This window comes from Chlorocebus sabaeus, chromosome 15 (genome assembly GCF_047675955.1).
Source record: "Chlorocebus sabaeus isolate Y175 chromosome 15, mChlSab1.0.hap1, whole genome shotgun sequence".
NCBI classification, from domain to species: domain Eukaryota; kingdom Metazoa; phylum Chordata; class Mammalia; order Primates; family Cercopithecidae; genus Chlorocebus; species Chlorocebus sabaeus.
In genome coordinates, this window is record NC_132918.1 from 141,736 (window position 1) to 159,149 (window position 17,414).

General features: G+C 46.2%; 1 protein-coding gene across 5 annotated transcripts; it reads right to left on the minus strand.

The window, feature by feature from the left end:
• Positions 1-1,660: 1,660 nt before the first annotated feature.
• Positions 1,661-15,752, minus strand: SLC25A38 (solute carrier family 25 member 38). Of its 5 annotated transcripts, none has more exons than XM_007971705.3 (8): positions 11,177-11,260; positions 9,611-9,638; positions 9,384-9,505; positions 8,387-8,471; positions 7,268-7,447; positions 6,866-7,034; positions 4,368-4,534; positions 1,661-2,492 (listed from the first exon to the last, which is right to left on the minus strand). In XM_007971705.3, exons 1-8 carry the CDS (start codon positions 11,197-11,199, stop codon positions 2,370-2,372), a joined length of 897 nt encoding a protein of 298 aa, XP_007969896.1. In that variant the 5' UTR covers positions 11,200-11,260; the 3' UTR covers positions 1,661-2,369. The 5 variants fall into 5 exon arrangements, with proteins under 5 accessions (XP_007969896.1, XP_007969900.1, XP_037844356.1 ...); XM_007971709.3 differs by having other exon boundaries at positions 10,567-11,242; XM_037988428.2 differs by lacking the exons at positions 9,611-9,638; positions 11,177-11,260 and adding an exon at positions 15,320-15,752 and having other exon boundaries at positions 6,850-7,034.
• Between the last annotated feature and the right edge of the window lie 1,662 nt (positions 15,753-17,414).

Consider the following 17,414-nt stretch of genomic DNA (forward strand, 5'->3'; position numbering starts at 1 on the left):
GACTTCTGGCCTCCAGATTGAGAGTTATAAACCATTCAGACTGTGGCAATTTGTTGTGGCTGTCCTATGAAGCTAATACCACATTTCAGAAACATTTATTCATTAACCCTCACCACCACCTGAGGCAGTAAACATTACTAACCCTATTTCCGGCTGGGGGCACTGGCTCACACCTGTAATCCCAGCACTTTGGGAGGCTGAGGTGGGTGGATCACTTGAGGTCAGGAGTTCAAGACCAGCCTGGCCAGCATGGTGAAACCCCGTCTCTACAAAAAATACAAAAAATTAACCCAGCGTGGTGGCGCATGCCTGTAGTTCCAGCTACTCAGAAGGCTGAGGTGAGAGAATTGCTTGAACCCAGGAGCGGAGGTTGCAGTCAGCTGAGATTGCACCATTGCACTCCAGCCTGGGCAACAGAACCACACTTTGTTCCCTGCCCCCTAAAAAACCCCCAAAACCAACTAACCCCATTTCCTAGGCAATTTCAGTGCCATGCCTAAATAGTGGAGAGCGAAGAGCTTTCAACCTGGGCTGCATGGATTAGAGCCCATGTTCTTAACCACAAGACTAAATATCCCCCCAACTTCTGCTTCTTGTATAAAGTAATGGCTGTTTCCTGGGGGTTTTTTTCCCCTGATACAGAGTCTCATTCTGTCATCCAGACTGGAGGGCAGTGGCGTGATCTGCAACCTGTGTCTCCCGGGTTCAAGTGATTCTCCTGCCTCAGCCTCCTGAGTAGCTGGGATTACAGGTGCGCCCCATGATGCCCAGCTACTTTTTGTATTTTTAGTAGAGATGGGGTTTCGCTGTTTTGGCCAGGCTGATGTTGAACTCCTGGCCTCAAGTAATCTGCCTGCCTCAGCCTCCCAAAATGTTGGAATTATAGGCAGGAGTCACCGTGCCTGGCCATCTTTCCTGAATTTTAAAGAAAAGATTTGAGTACACAATAAGAATAGCTATAAAAGAGATAATAACAAGTGTTGACAAGAATGTGGAGAAACTGGAACTCTCATATACTGTGGCTAAGAATGGAAAATGGTATAGTCACTTTGTCATCCAGGTGACAGGGTCTCACTCTGTCATCCAGGCTGGAGTGCAGTGGCATGATTTCAGCTCACTGCAACCTCTGCCTCCTGAGTTCAAGTGATTCTCGTGCCTCAGCCTCCTAAGTAGCTGGGATTGCAGGCACGTGCCACCACGTCCAGCTAATTTTTGTATTTTTAGTACAGACGAGGTTTCACCATGTTGGCCAGGCTGGTCTTGAACTCCTGACCTCATGTGATCCACCCGCTTTTGCCTCCCAGAGTGCTGGGGTTACAGACTTGAGCCACCACGCGTGGCCTACAGACTGCATTTATATGAAGTATCAAGAAAAGGCAAATTTATGAAGACAGAAAGCCTATGAGTGGTGGCCTGAGGCTGGGAATGAGGATTAATTACAAATGGCATGAGAGATCTGTTTGGGGAATAAAAATGTTCTTAAAGTGATTTATAGTAGTGGTTGCATCATTCAGTAAAGCTGTTTTTTTCTTAAAAGAAATTAGGTTTTAGGGACCTACATAGGTCCAGAACCAGCCACCCTAGAACTATTTTATTTTAGAAAAGGGTTCAGTCCATTTTTACAAGGCACAGGTAAAGAAAAAAGAACTGTGACAACACCTTTTAGGTTTTCCAAACAGCTTTCAATGATAAAATTCAATAAATAAAGTAAAACACTTTAATTAAAGGAAAAAAAAATGCCAGAATTTAGAGGTAAAACAGTACAGGGGCCAAGACCAAAACATTTAATCTGGACATTCAGAGGCTAGAAAGCCACTGTCCCATTCTCCAGAGCCTCTGAGAAGTTGATTGAGAACCAATGAAAGAAGGGTATCTGTTCCTCTCATCCTACCATCACCTCAGTCATTCTGTGACCTGGTGACAGTGACTCGTCTCCTCACATCCAGTCTTCCCTGGCTGGAGCTCCTCAGGGCCCGGCAGGCAGCTTACAGCTTCTCTGGCTTTGCGATTCCTTGCCCAAGAACATGCCCAAGGAGACACTGTGGTGTAGGTGCGGGGCTGAAGTGCAGCCACCTGACAGAGCTCTCCTGGGGAAAATGCCTTTCCAAGCAGCCTCTCAGGGTATGCAGAGCTCTCTCCTAACACCCCCAGTGTGCTCTGTGTATTGGTGACATCTCTTTTGGAGATTCTGAAGGCTCAAATCAGGTCCATATATTTTCTCCTTAAAGGGATTACCGAAGCAAAGGCAACACAATTTCTGCCTGGCTTTCCAGGTAGGACTTCATCTTACTGCAGAATAGTAAGCAGCAGCAGCCCTTGGCAGAAACCAAGCAGGGCAATAGATTTCACCCTTTCCCAGTCCTCTGTGGTCAGGACTTCAGGCCCATCTTGGCCATCATCTCTTCATACACCGTCCACGCCATTGCTGCCATTAGAGTTCTGCGGAGGGCTCGGGGGATGCCCCCTTGGAAGAAGCCACGTAGTCCATAGTCCTATGGAGAAAATAAATGTCAAAACTCTGGAAGTGAAGTAGCAATACAATTAATTATCCACTTGGTATCAGAGTGAGGGTCTCTGTTACCCCATGTTTAAGACTTAGTTTCTAAACTTCATGCCCAAAGTAAGAATAATGGGTCCAAGAACACAACCAAAGAACTTAAAAGTGTTTTTTTTTTTTTTTTTTTTTGAGACAGAGTCTTGCTCTGTCGCCCAGGCTGGAGTGCACTGGCGTGATCTCAGCTCACTGCAACCTCTGTCTCCTGGGTTCAAGCGATTCTCCTACCTCAGCCTTCCGAGTAGCTGGGACTATAGGCGCCTACCACCACGCCCGGCTAATTTTTGTATTTTTAGTTGAGATGGGGTTTTCACCCTATTGGCCAGGCTGGTCTCGAACTCCTGACCTTGTAATCTGCCCACCTCAACCTCCCAAAGTGCTGGGATTACAGGCGTGCGCTACTGCACCTGGCCAAAAGCCTTTTTTTTTTTTTTTTTTTTTTTTTTTTGTAGTTGCTGGGCTTACCTTTTTAGGCCTGCTCTAGGGGAATTTCTTAGCTGAAAATCTTTATGCAGGGTTGCTGTGTACTTGTGCAGTTTGTATACTGTACAGAAGCACTAAGCCCCAAGTAGAAAATGAAATCCAGGCAAAAACCTGCTTGCCAAGCCCTGGATCCTGGATCCAGGCTGAAGGAAAAGGTGCCTTCTTATCATTTGTCTATCAGGAGGGAGTATCTTTTTGTAATTCACTGTATGCTCTTGGTGGCCCTGTCTTCATATGAATTAAAGACAAAATGCCCCTTCCTCCTCCCTCATAATCTGGGTTGATTTGAAATTTCACATAAAGAAAATATTATTTTAAAACTTTATGATTTTAGATATAGAGATAACAACACAAATTCACATTTACCTTTAGCAAGAATATCTGCTTTGTGATAACAACACGTTCTAAAAGAGCCAACGCAGTGGCTTATGGATAGTATACAGCTACTGTAGTTTTTTTTTAAAATTTAAATAGGGTTTCCTTACATTGCCCATGCTGGTTTTGAACTCCTAGGCTCGAGGGATCCTTCTGCTTCAGCCTCCCAAAATGCTGGGATTACCAGCATGAGCCACCGTACCCAGCCTCTACCATACTTTTTATCTTCAATAATACCATTCGTCCGTTTACATTAGAGCAAGATTGTTCAAACCCGCAGCCCACAGGTCGCATGTGGCCCAGGACAGCTTGGAATGCAGCCCAACACAAATCCGTAAACTTTCTTAAAACATTATAAGATTTTTTTGGTGACATTTTTTCTTTAGCTCATTAGTTATCATTAATGTTAGTGTATTTTATGTGTGGCCCAAGACAATTCTTCTTCCAATGTGGCCCGGGGAAGTCAAAGGACTGGACACCTGTATATTAGAGCAAACTGCTAGAATAAAACAATGTGTTTGTGTGGTTTTTTTATCCTCTGACTAAATAGTACTTTACCCTAGGTACCCTAGGTCCTCAATTAGAGTACTAATTTCACCCCGATTTCCTGATTCAGTAAGTCTGGGGTAGAGTTCAGCAATCTGCAATGTTTAACAAATATCACAGGTGTTCCTAATGTAAATGTCTCTGCCCCTCAAAAAAACATCAGTTTTGTGGTTCTCAGCCTTAAAACATACATATTAAAATCACTGGGAAATATTAAAAACAGAAGAAAAAATATGCTGGGGTTTCATGCCCCTAGACATTCTGATATAGTTGGCCTAGATTTTAACCTGGGCATGGGGATTTTTTAAAGCTCTCTAGGCAATTTTAATGTGAGTGAAGGGTAAGAACTACTGCTCTAGAAAGAGATTCTTAACTACCACAAGAACCAGTACTTATTCTGTAGTCTTACTTTGAAAATAAGTGTCACTGCTTGACCAATCCATTGAAACTTCAGTGGGTAAAGCTGCATATGAGTTTTGATAACATCTGCAGGTTGAGTTACCAGTGAGGCCAGAATACCAGCAAATATCCCACAGCTGAAATTTGTAATAGGAATAAGGGTTGCATCCACCTGGTCTGAAATAGAACAAAGGTAACATGTGGTTATGGATCTTACCTTAATCAGATAAAGGTCAGTGCAAGTTGCCCATTAATTCTTCCCCAAACCAAGAAAGGTCTGGATTCAAATAAGGCTACAAATTCAAAACTTAAAGGTGCAACTAGTAAATTTATGTAGATGGAATGATAGAGTTAGAAAAGCACCTTTTTCAAACCACCATCACAATAATTGACTCAGGCAAGAATCATTGACTGATTTTAAAACGTGGGAAAAAGGATGTTTATACAGATTCAAAGTTATCTTTCCACAAAGATACTTAGACATTACAATGGGAAAAACAGGTGACTTTTCCGGGAAGATACCTGTCAGTATCTTATCCAAGTGATAAAGTGTTACTATCACTCATAATAGGTCAAATTGATGTTATGACCCTCCTGATATAAGGCAATGAGGATACAATATCACTTATGTGGTCCTCTTGCTAAAAATCTAATCATGAAGAAACTGCAGATAAGCCCACAATGAGGTATGCAACTGGTCTATACTCTTGAAAATAAAACACAGGATTACTACGAAGTACATTATTGGGACAATTAGAGAAATCAGAATATGGACTGTAGGTTAAAGAATCGGGCCACACGCCTGTAATCCCAACACTCTGGGAGGCCGAGGCGGTGGATCACTTGAGCCCGGGAGTTCAAGACCAGCCAGGGCAACATGGTGCAACCCTGTCTCTACTAAAAATACAAAATTAGCCAGGCATGGTGGCATGCACCTGTAATCCCAGCTACTCCAGAGGTTGAGGCACAAGAATCACATTGCTGCACTCCAGCCTGAGTGACAGGGTAAGACTCTGTCTCAAAAAAAAAAAAAAATTATCTAGGTTAAACTTCCTGAGTTTCCTAAGATGGTTATATGACAGGATGTCCTTATTCGTAGGAAATAGACACTGCAGTACTCAAAAGTAAAAGGGCATCATGTTTCCAACTTACCCTCAAAGGGCAGGAAAAAAATATGTACATTGTACTATTCTTGTGGCTTTTTTGCAAGTTTATTTCCAAATACCAGATCGATTTTTTTTTTTTTTTGAGACGGAGTCTCGCTTTGTCACCCAGGATGGGGTGCTGGAGCGCAGTGGTGTGATCTCAGCTCACTGCAACCTCCACCTCCCAGGCTCAAGCGATTCTCATGCCTCAGCCTCCCAAGCAGCTGGCATTACAGGCATGTGCCACCCATGCCCAGCTAATTTTTGTATTTTTAGTAGAGACCGGGTTTCGCCATGTTAGCCAGACTGGTCTTGAACTCCTGACCTCAAGAGATCTGCCCACCTCGGCCTCCCAAAGTGCTGGGATTACAGGCGTGTGGCCCAATTCTTTAACCCACAGTCCGTATTCTGATATTCTGATTCTGAGCGATGGGCCTCAGAAATTTTTAAAGATGGATTGAGAAGTTAAAAATTGCCCATCTGTGCTTCCTTATCGCCTTAATTTTCTGTCACAAAGTAAGGCTGTGACCTGCAGGGTTACACCTTCTGGTGCCTGGGTAGAAGCAGCAAATCTCCCAAGGCACTCCAGCTGTAGCTGGTTACCACGTCATGATGGCGGGCATTCTGGCATTCCTAATTAAAGGACCTTGGTTGCAATTCCTTGCTCAGATCATCCATAGACACTTTATTGCATGCAGGTTCATTCTATGGATGTGTTTCTAGCAACACCTTGTTCTACTTGGGTCGATGTTTACTGTCCACCAATTTTGTCCATGTCTAGCCCAACCTGACCTAACTGGTGGGGTGGGGTGGGCCTCCCCCAGTGACTGAAGTTTGGCACCTTCATCTCCACCTAAATGGAGGGCTCAAAACTATGTTAACTGGGAACACAGCAAGGGAGATGAAAATATTATTTTTCTTCAAACTCCTAACTTACTACTGTTTCCCAGACTTTAACAACAATCACATCAAGTGCTTCTTGAAAAATACAGATTCCTAGGTTGTACCCCAAGGTTTCTCATCTAAGAGGCTTGGATGGGACCCAGCAATCTTAAGATCAAATATGGGAAGTATTGTTGCAGAAACTCTGCAAAGCATGCTTTATTTCCCTCCCACCCACCCTATCTTCACCCCCCAAATTATAGTGGTGTAAATACTGTTTGCCTTAATAGGATGTCAACTCCAAACGGCAGGGATCAAGTTTGTCATATCCACCTTTGCATCCCAGTTCCTGACACAATCATGACATGGCTCAGTTGCTAACACTCTGCTAAGAGAAACACATAGTCCCATATCCCAGAGAAAACGGTGAGGATCTGATAGCTCAAGGATAGCTCTTCCCCACACCTTGCTTTATCCCTACCATGGGGCACTATGTTTTTGGTCTGGTTGTAAAACATCAGGTAGATTCCTGAAAAGGGCGCATCTCGAAGGAGAGTTGCTGTCAGGCCACTGAAGAGGCCCCGGTGCCCCTCGCTGCGATAGATGCTCCTCAGGGCAGCGTAGATACTCTCATAGCCATATTTCCCACTCTGCAAAGAGAGCACAGAACCAGTGACTCGCATGGAGGCGCTCCATTTGAGCACTGAACAAGCAGACTGCAGGTTATGGGGCATTACCGTGGGCTCTAATTCACATATGGCTTGGCTGACCACATCAGAGTCTATGTTAGATTACAAATCAGGAGTTGATATTGGTAGTCACTCCCCAGGAGCCCAGTGGCAAAGCTGAACTATCCTGAGGCCCTAAAGCAGTCCGAACGTACCTCATAGCGCGTCTTGATTACCGTGATAGGTGACATACAGACCCCTGCAACAGAGCGAGAGCCCACCCCCAGCATGATCGACTCCAGGGCGGTTGGGGGATGGCCTCGCAAGAAATACTGCTTCAAAGAGTAGAGAGTGCCAAAGTAGATTCCAACGCCAGGGACACATCTCACAATGGACTGCAGAGAAGGTCAGAAAGAAAAGAAAATCAAAGACCAAACACTTTAAGTATTGTCTTAGCTGGGTTTTCCCAAAAGACCCCAAGATGATTCACATGTAAGTACTCTGTTTAAGGTGTGGAAGGAACACTAATAGGGAAGTGGGGGACATGAGATAGGAGAGAAGGCAGTCAATAAAGGATGTTATAAAACCAGTTACTTCTGTGGGCAACTTAATCCCACTGGGGAACTCTGGGAATCAGTGTAGAACACACCTCAGAGTTATTCCTCCAACTGAGCGGGGAGGGACATGGGATTTTAAACACCAACTCTCATCTTTCAGTGGTTGAGGACTCTGTGGTTTGGAAATACACACTGCTTTGGGTTAGGAAATCAAGATCACTTCTGTGGTCTCCTTGCTAAAAATGTAGAACTAAATCTAATCACAAAGAAACTGCAAAGAAACCCACAGTGAGTTATATAACTGGCCTATACTCTTGAAAACAAAACACAAAATTATTCTGAAGTACATTACTGGGATAATAGAGAAATCAATATATGGATTTCTGATTTGGGTTTGGGCTGGGCACTAATTCCTTGGTGTGGGTCCCTAAGGCCAGAAAAAGCCTTTGAGCAAAGAAATGCTGGTGTGGAGGTACCATTCCACTTTTACTGAAGTGATTAGGGCAAGGGCATTCTGACAGGTGGGACATTAGGTACCTCTGCTGTAGAGACTATGCTGCCCTAATAAATCACATCTAAGCATAATGTGCAGATGCAACATATCCCTGAGCCTTCAAACAGAAGTTAGTGGTAGTATGAGAGATGGGTAGGAAGATCACGTAGGTACTCCCACCACTTCTGACTCTCACATATTCTTAAGAGCTGGTAAGGTGGATGAGAAATGGCTGGTTATCAAGGAGTGGGTGCAAGAGAACCTAGATCCAGATGGCAGCTTACAGCGGACATCCCTTTCCAAAGGCCCAAAAGACTCTCCGTGCGAACCACCTTCAAGAGTACAGCTAACATCCCAACACGTCTAGTCCTGAAAGCAGACAAAATGGAGACAGGAAGGAAAAAATAACTCAGATCACTTCCTCATAAAACAATTTCCCACTCAAAGACTTCCTTTATAGATTCATTTTTAGGACACTTAACAATCTCTACAATGCACCTTGGAGATACTCTATGTGTTCATAGGTTGGCACACACATATTTGCTTATCCATTTATACTGCAAGGAGTGGGATTACCTCCTTTTTTTATGTACATTTTGCATACTTCCCACAGCACAGAGCTCAATATCCGGGCACAAAACAGACAATACAGGCTGGGTGCAGTGGCTCATGCCTATAATCTCAGCACTTTGGAAGGCTGAGGTGGGCAGATCACTCGAGGCCAGAAGTTTGAGACCAGCCTGGCCAACATGGCAAAACCCCATCTCTACCAAAAATATAAAAATTAGCTGGGTATGGTGGTGAGCACCTCAATCCCAGCTACTTGGGAGACTGAAGCAGGAGAATCACTTGAACCTGTGAGGCAGAGGTCGCAGTGAGCCGAGATTGCACCACTGTACTCCAACCTGGGCAACAGAGCGAGACTCTGCCTCAAAAACCAAACAAAAACAAACAAAAAAAACCAGATAATACTGATGTTATTTCCAGAAAATCCCCTGCTACTCTAATGCCAGGCAATCTAGTTATAACACAATAACACAAGCTAACACAATAAAGTGTAAATGTCACTGAGGCAGATTCCAGGAAGCTGCTCAGGAAAGGACTCCATTTAATTAAAAAGAAAAGTCAAATATAAAAACAATTCAGAGAACATATGATTGGGCATGGCCTGTGTTTTTCTCTGAACATCCAACAGAATGGAAGTTGACTTAACACAGTAGAGATATTCCTGTGTCTGAAAAGTTGCTGAAACCAGTTCCCCCAATGAAATGCAGGGCCTACCCATGATCTGAGGGCTGGAGGGTTTGCAGGCGTGTTTTAAGGAGATCCAGAGGTTGGAAAAGGAGGGTAGAACAGGTCCCACTGATGGAGCCACACAGGAAAGCCTTGATCACTGGATGTAACTGCAGGACAAGACAATATTGTGTCAGTAGCTCTGCCTGTGTGAGCCTCACCTTTCTCCGCACCTGATCAGCGAATTCCTTTATAATGGTCTCTTCGAAACTTACCTGGTGGTGCTTCATGTTTTCTTCATACCTCGGAGAAGGGAAAAGTATAGCCAGAAATTTAAAATACTGGAATGTTGTTGAGGACACTGTAGGCTGCAAGAGGTATCTCTGGTCTTAGTATTGCTGATACACATATTGCTCAGTGGGAGCAAAACTATTTCCATGCCACTGACCGCTCTTCCCTATTTCTTCTGACTCAAAAAGTTACTGGTCATCTCCCTATGTTTGCAAAAGCAAAGTCAATTGAATGTAGTACTTTCACTTTGAACTGATGATGTGCAGGCTCCCTTCGCTGTAAGACCTATAGGTATTTATAGGACCAAGCCAAAGCAAATGAAACCTTAAGCTCAACCACTGTGTAAAATTAAGTGCCACTTCCTGTAGAACCTAGTATTTCCTTCATTTAAAACTTTCCCCTTCTCTTAAACCATCCAGCTCACTGGGCCCTACGCAGATCACACAGTCCTACAGACCAGTAGCCTCTCCTGGCTTTGCTGCCTCTCCGTCAACCCATGAATCATCATACACACTGGCTAATCTACAGACACCACCTGGAAGGGTGGAACTCCTTCAAAGACTAAATGCATCTCCCTTAAGCGTGTTCCAGGAGCTGTATGTTCCAGGAGACACAGCTTCCAGCACCGGCATTACCATTACAGGACAGCATCCTCTTTGTAGACCCCTAGAACCCAGTAGTATCACAAATGACTGTGAAAAAGTACTTAAAATCCAACCAGTGACCTTCTTCCCCTTACTTCCCCTTCCCTAAAATAAACAAATAAATAAATAAATAGCTATCTTCTCCAAAAATGCTTGGCAAATTCATCCCCAAAGACCTCTTCCTTTATTAAGTGGCATCTGCACTATTATTTTTAAATAAATGACACTTTGTGGCTCTAAAACATTAAGATGAATATATATAAAGTTTCCATTATACACATCACATAACTATTTACCTGAAACTGAAATGTTTGTAATCTGCGGTATTTGCTTAACAGAGAAGAGAGTGCATCTCAAATTCCACCAAAGGAGCCAGTTATAACCGGAATTCCTCCTAAGACTGTTGGAGGCAGAGGGTGGGGGGAACTAAGTCAGGTCATTAAAAACTGAAGTTTACAACCACGATCCAATAACTTCTGAAGTACCAAAGGGTAGTCTGATAAGACAACAGGTAAAACCAAGTAAGGTGTGCATATTTCAGCAAGTCTGTATCCACATCAACTCCCTCTCCCCAAGAGGTGTCCTGCTGTTCTGCCAACCAATATTCCTATGAGTTCTGTGTCTCTAGTCTCTCCCAAGACTTTGTGGCATTAATGAGCCCCGTTTCTTCACACACTGGGCCTCTCGTTCCAACTGGCATCTCCTCTTCTGCCAGGCAACAGGCTCCAAAGCGTCCATCTTTCCAGCCTGATGCTACACCAACTCCACTTGCTCTGTGCCAGTCCCTCCGCAGGCCCCCCCTGGTTTGCTATCCAGCTAAATTTCCTCCACTAACACAGCCTCTGAGGGCTCACCAAGCACCTGCTGTACCCCAGGACCCCATTCCTGTCTCTGTCCTTATCTTACTTGGCCTCTCTGGTACATGCCATACGGCTGAGTGCCTCTCCTCGCAGCTTCTGGTTTCTCTCTCCTTCTCCTCCTTGGCCTGCCCTTCACATAGGACTGCTCCTCTTATCTCCTTTCAGAGTAACCTCACCCATACCCAGGCTTCACACACATGCTAGTTACGCCCACATCACCAGCCCAGGTCAGCCTCTCCCCGGACTCTGCTAACGTCTCCTTGTTTTCCCTCAAATGGCCCACAGGCATCTCAAATTCAACATGTCCAAAATGGAAACCTGGTCAACAGTTCTTCACGCACTTGCCTCTTCTCCAGTCCACACTGGGATACTCCAGGAATCCAGGCTGGAAACCTCAGAGACACATAAAACTCATCAGCCTGCTGCTTCATGACCAAGTCCCACTGACCAAGCCCTCAGTCTTCCCAGTCTGGCCTCCACTGATCCATCCTAATGACCTCTGCAGCAGTCTCCAACCTCAACTATGCCAACCCACCCTCAACTCTACTCCCAGAGTAGCACTGGGCAAGGCATCTATAGACACCACCTCAAAATCTCATAGCATCTTATGAGCTAGGTATTTTAAACTCGTTTTACAGATTAAACTGGAGCTCACAGAAATTACAAATGTGTCCTATGTCACAGGGATTGAAGCCACTGGCCAGGACTTAAAGTTCATACTCTTTTCACCATACCACCCAGTCTAAAGTGAAAATCCAGGACACTTAGGCCACTCAGGGCACTCCACTATTCACCACCACTCCCTCCTTGCAATGCTCTCTTCCTTTGGCTTCAGAGATTAATACTGTCCTGGTTTTCCTCCCACTTCTCTGGCCTCTCCCTTAAATGAACCAAACTTCCATGGCTCTTTACCCACTTCCAGGGGTTCCATTTCCACCCCCTCCACACTCTCAACCTCTCACTGGAGCTCAGTCTCACACAGTCACTTACTCAGATGTCCCACGGCCACCTCAGATGACACTTCCAAACCTGAACTTTTCTCCCACACCTCCAACCAGCTCCTCCTCCAAGGTGCCCTGTCCCAGGGAATGCCCTGCCATTTCTCGAGCCACCAGCCAGAAGCCTGAGCACTATCCTTGGACTTGGCCTCTCCACACTTGCTCACTCTACCTCCAAAACAGCTCTCAAATCCACCAATCCATTCCAGCTGAGAACCCTGTTATCTCCTGCCTTGGTGACTGCCACTACCTTTTTACCCATTTGTCATCTATATGACCCCTCTAATCCACTCTTTACCCTGCAGCCAGAGTCATCTTTTGTTTTATTATTTATTTACTTATTTAGAGACAAGGTCTTGCTCTGATGCTTAGGCTGGAGTGTAGTGGCACAATCATGGCTCACTGCCAACCATGACCTCTCAGGCTCAGGTGATCCTCCCACCTCAGCCTCACGAACAGCTGGGACTACGGGTGTGTGTCACCATGCCCAGCTAATTTTTTGTAGAGATGGGGTTTCGCTATGTTGCACAGGCTGGTCTCAAACTCCTGGACTCAAGCAATCTGCCCACCTCTGCCTCCCAAAGTGTTAGCATTACAGGTGTGAGTCACTGTGCCCAGCCTGAGTCAGCTTTTAATACTGCAAATTTGATCACACTGCTTTCAGGAATAAAACCCTTCAATGAAAGATAATGTTTTGTGAAATCTGAAGTTACTAGCTTAAAAACAAGACCAAAAAGAAAAAAAAAAAAGATGGAATAAAAATACAAGTAATGACAAACATGTGAGCTACAGAGTATCCCACAAATTTGTCATTAATACTCATTGAATTATAATTTTAAAAAGCCCAACCAAACCAACACCCTTTAATTGGTTCATATTCCTCTCAGGATAAAGTCCAAACTGCTGGTTGCAAGGCCTTTCATGTATCACAGGGCTCCTGCTTACTGTTTTGTTTTGGCCTATGCTCTCACCTTCCCACTAACACACTCTGCAGCCATACTGGAGGACTCCACCTTACTTTCACCTCTGAAAACTGACATGTAGTTATGCCCTAGCTCCCCTCTATCTCCCCAACTCCCCCACGTCCAAGTTCAGTGCCTCTCCTTCCGGCTTCTGCAGCAGCACCTGTCCCCAGCTCCCTTATGACTGCGTGTCCAAGACAGAATGGTCACAACTCCTGCCTGTCTTGTTCATGGTGATATCTCAAGAACTGACCTTGGAGCCTGGTGCACAGTAGGTGTTCAGCAGTGACAACAGAATGAATCTTGCCACCTAACAGGAAACCTAAACCTCTCCCTTTGAGCGCAATCCCACAGGATAGGGCTCAGTGGGTCCTGCATGGCTCATCCCAGGATAGGTTAATCTCCTCCACCTCTCTCCAGGCCTCTTGCTCCAGCAAGGCCATAGGAATGACCTGCAGTTACAGTTTCTGGGCAGTTCTCCTAGGGGCTGCTGCCCCAGTGCTCACACAGGTGTTGTGTGGAATTTGTTTTAAAACAAATTTGCTGCTGTCCTTCACCTTCCCACCCTTGATTGCAGGAAATATCTTCCTAACATCTTTTATTTCACAGCACAGTGATTAGACATGTTACTGGCTCAAGTTATTGAGCCAAAAGTTATTGGCTCAATAACTTTTTTAGCTTTGTATTTTTCCAAGTCCATTAGCACAGAGCAGATGTTATTTATACTAGCAGTACAGATCAACCTCTAATAGGCAAAAACAAGACAACAACAACAACAAAAACCATTCCAACAGGTAATATTGAATGGTCTTAAGATTTTTGTCAATGGTGAATGGCACACATCCTTTGCGAGTGAACTTAATTTTCAAAAAGTAGCTCAAGGCCAGGCGCGGTGGCTCACACTTGTAATCCCAGCACTTTGAGAGACCGAGGCGGGAGGATCACTCGAGGTCAGCAGTTCAAGACCAGCCTGGCCAACATCACCCCCTCTACTAAAAATACAAAAATTAGCGAGGCGTGGTGGCTCACGCCTCTAATCCCAGCAACTTGGGAGACTGAGACAGGAGAAATGCTTGAACCCGGGAGTCAGAGGTTGCAGTTGAGCCGAGATGGCGCCACTGCACTCCAGCCTGGGCGACAGGGCAGGACTCCGTCTCAAAAAAACAAAAAAACAAAAAAACAAAAAAACAACACCTCAAGGATATTCAAGGCAAATAAAAAAGTAGTTTCTTTTTAAGGGGAGAAAGAAGAGGGCAAAAACAATAATACGCACACAAAGGACATAAGTAGCACATAAGAGTGCGAACTGGATCCACAAGCAATTCCTACTGCCCTGATAAAAGTATCCTAAGTCCAATTCACATCTGCAGGCGAGGGCTGGAGAGCCCTGAAAAAGATAAGCAGGTTTTCAAAGACGTCAACGTTAAGTCGCCACTGCCGCCGTCTCCGCCTTTAAGGATTAAAAAAAAAAAAAAAAAAAAAAAAAGTCGCATTTTGCCCCTACCTCGGGCGCAAGACCTCAGAGCGAGAGCCGCGGCTTCTGCCTGGGCCCCAGGCCTTCAGCGTCTAAGGCCGGGCTGCACCCCGACTCCGCCCACCAGGCAACCACTCCGCCAGCCCCGCCTCCGCCTCCGCCTCCACCAATAGCGGCCCGGCGGCCCGGCCACGGCGACCAATCGAACGCCGGAGGAAGCGTGGGGTCGCCAGGTGACCATGCGCCGTCCCAACGGGCCGGAAAGTTGGCACTCAGAGGTGCCGCCACGCCTGGCCGGCAGGTGTTATCGCCGCGGCCTGCGGGAGCACAGCCATACCGTATGGGCAGCTTGCGGCGGCATCAACGGCTTCTCAGCTTCAGCGCCATTACCAGGCCTTGTGACGGGCCCAAATCTGCCCGGGTGCCCTCCCACCTCCGCCACTCCTGGCAGCCTACTCGCACCTTGTGGGGGCCGCGCGGGCACACTCCCCGGCACGCGCCCCGCCTAGGCCTCGGCAATTCCTCCCTCTACCGGGACATCGGCCCCGCAGCGCCTGGCTGGCCCGCAGCGCCTGGCCTCTCCTCACTCCCCGCCCCCTTCTCAATCCCATTAGTCAAAACTCCTCTCCTGCCCCATCCTCAACCCTGAGCGCACCTTGGGGCACGGAAAAGGGTCGCCGAGGCTTAGTAACGCCCCGAATTCTCCTGCCAGAGCTCGCGGTTCGGACCCCTGCCCTTCCCCGCAGTGCCCTCACCATAAGCGTTTCCACTGTGTCTCCGACATCTTGGGGTTGCAGCAGCGACGGACGTGAGTTCTGAATCATTGGAGATGGGGCCTGCGAGTGCTCTGGGCCCAGGGTGCCGTCGACGGGAGCTTGGGCCCAGCCCTGGAGGCCTTGAAGAAGGCGAGGGGATGGCGCTAGCCTGGCGAAGCCCTTTAAGCCGAGGGCTCTCTTAGGTCTGCGCCTGTAAGCACGCAGCCGCCGGGGTTCGGAGCTTGCTAGCCAGGAGCTGCGGGCGCGGAACCGTCCCGCCGCGGGAATTACGCGCCGCTCTTCACCGGCGCCGCACACTCCGCGGCTCTGCTCTCCTGCCCATCCTGCCCCGCCGCAGGCTTCAGCCCCGGAGGAGATGAGGTTCTGTGTATCCGGGGATGGAGGAAGAGCCGCAGGAACTCTGTGGAACAGGAGATTCCGCTTCCGGGTGGGACGCTCGTCACGTGAGGGTGTTCTGAGCGCCACCTGGTGAAAATGCCCGGAACTGCAGGGTCCGCGCTTCCCTGAACCCAGAGTTTAATGGGGCGTCTGCGGGGAACTTTGCTTTTGCGTGGAACATCTGAATGTATTTACAATCCAGACTTGGTCCACCCAGTAAGGCAGCCACTAGCCAACGGGGGCTATTGATTTATTAATTGATGCATGAATTTTAATTATTTTAGGTTAAAAACCGAAGTAGTGTGGAATGCTTTCGCCTTAAACAGGCTTTTGTTTTCTTTTCAGGACCATATTTCCCTTTAAATGCTGAAAATGTAGTGTAGGAATTGATATGTACTGTATGCATAAACCACACGCTGGATATCTAAGACTGGTGAGGTAAAATCTCAATTTTTATATGTTGAAATTATATTTTGGATATATCGGGTTATATGAAATATATTATTGAAATTTACTTAAGGCAGGGGGCAGTGGCCCAGGCCTGTAATCTCAGCACTTTGTGAGGCCTAGTCTGGAGGATTGCTGGAGGGAGCCAAGGAGTTCGAGACCAGCATGGGCAACAAAGCAAGACCGCCGTCTGTAAAACAAATAATAATAACTTCACGTGTTCTTTTTAAATGTGGCTAGTAAAACATTTAAACTTTAACACGTGGCTCCCATTACATTTCCGTAGGACAGCGCTGGTCTAGTTGGTTAAAATTCTGGTTTATTGCTCACCTGGAATCTGTCAATGGCTTTTTTGGTCTCCCAACTTTCCGTTATGCCTGTCTGGCTGATCCATGGAAAAGCATTACTGCTGGGATCCTGACACTCCTGTTGAAAATGCAGGCATACACTTTCAGTGGCCCTGGTAATCTGCAGAATAAAGTCCAAGCTTTTCATGGCAACCTTCGCTACTTTCCACATTCATTCATTACCCAAGAACTAGATCAGAAAAGAAACTGATGACTTAGGGAGCAAGATAATATTTTTTGAGGCTTCATTCCTGTGCTGCTGAGGTACATAGAACAGGCAAGAAAGGGGTCCCAGAGGAGATTATTCCCAGAGAGGATTAAGGAAAGTATAAACATTAAAAAAAAAAAAAGAAAGAAAGAAAGAAATCACAGGCCGGGCACGGTGGCTCATGCCCGTAATCCCAGCACTTTGGGAGCCCGAGGCGAGGAGGGCGGATCATGAGGTCAGGAGAGTGAGACCATCCTGGCTAACATGGTGAAACCCTGTCTCTACTAAAAATACAAAAAATTAGCCGGATGTGGTGGCGGGCGCCTGTAGTCCCAGCTACTGAGGAGGCTGAGGCAGGAGAATGGCATGAACCCGGGAGGTGGAGCTTTCAGTGAGCCGAGGTCCACCACTGCACTCCAGCCTGGACGACAGAGCGAGACTCCATCTCAAAAAACAAAACAAAACAAAACAAAATTATAAACCTGCCTGGTGATTGAATACTTTGCTACCCTTTGTTCTAAACTGCAAGGTTCATTTTCTTTGTGCAATGTTGATATTGATAACTGTGCACTGAAACTTCTTTTTAAAGGAAGACCGAATTCCACCCCGACACCAGTCCCTGCTTCACTGATTCCATAAGACGAGAATTCCTACTTTTGAGATATCGTGGGTTGGCGTATTTTAGAGACTGCTC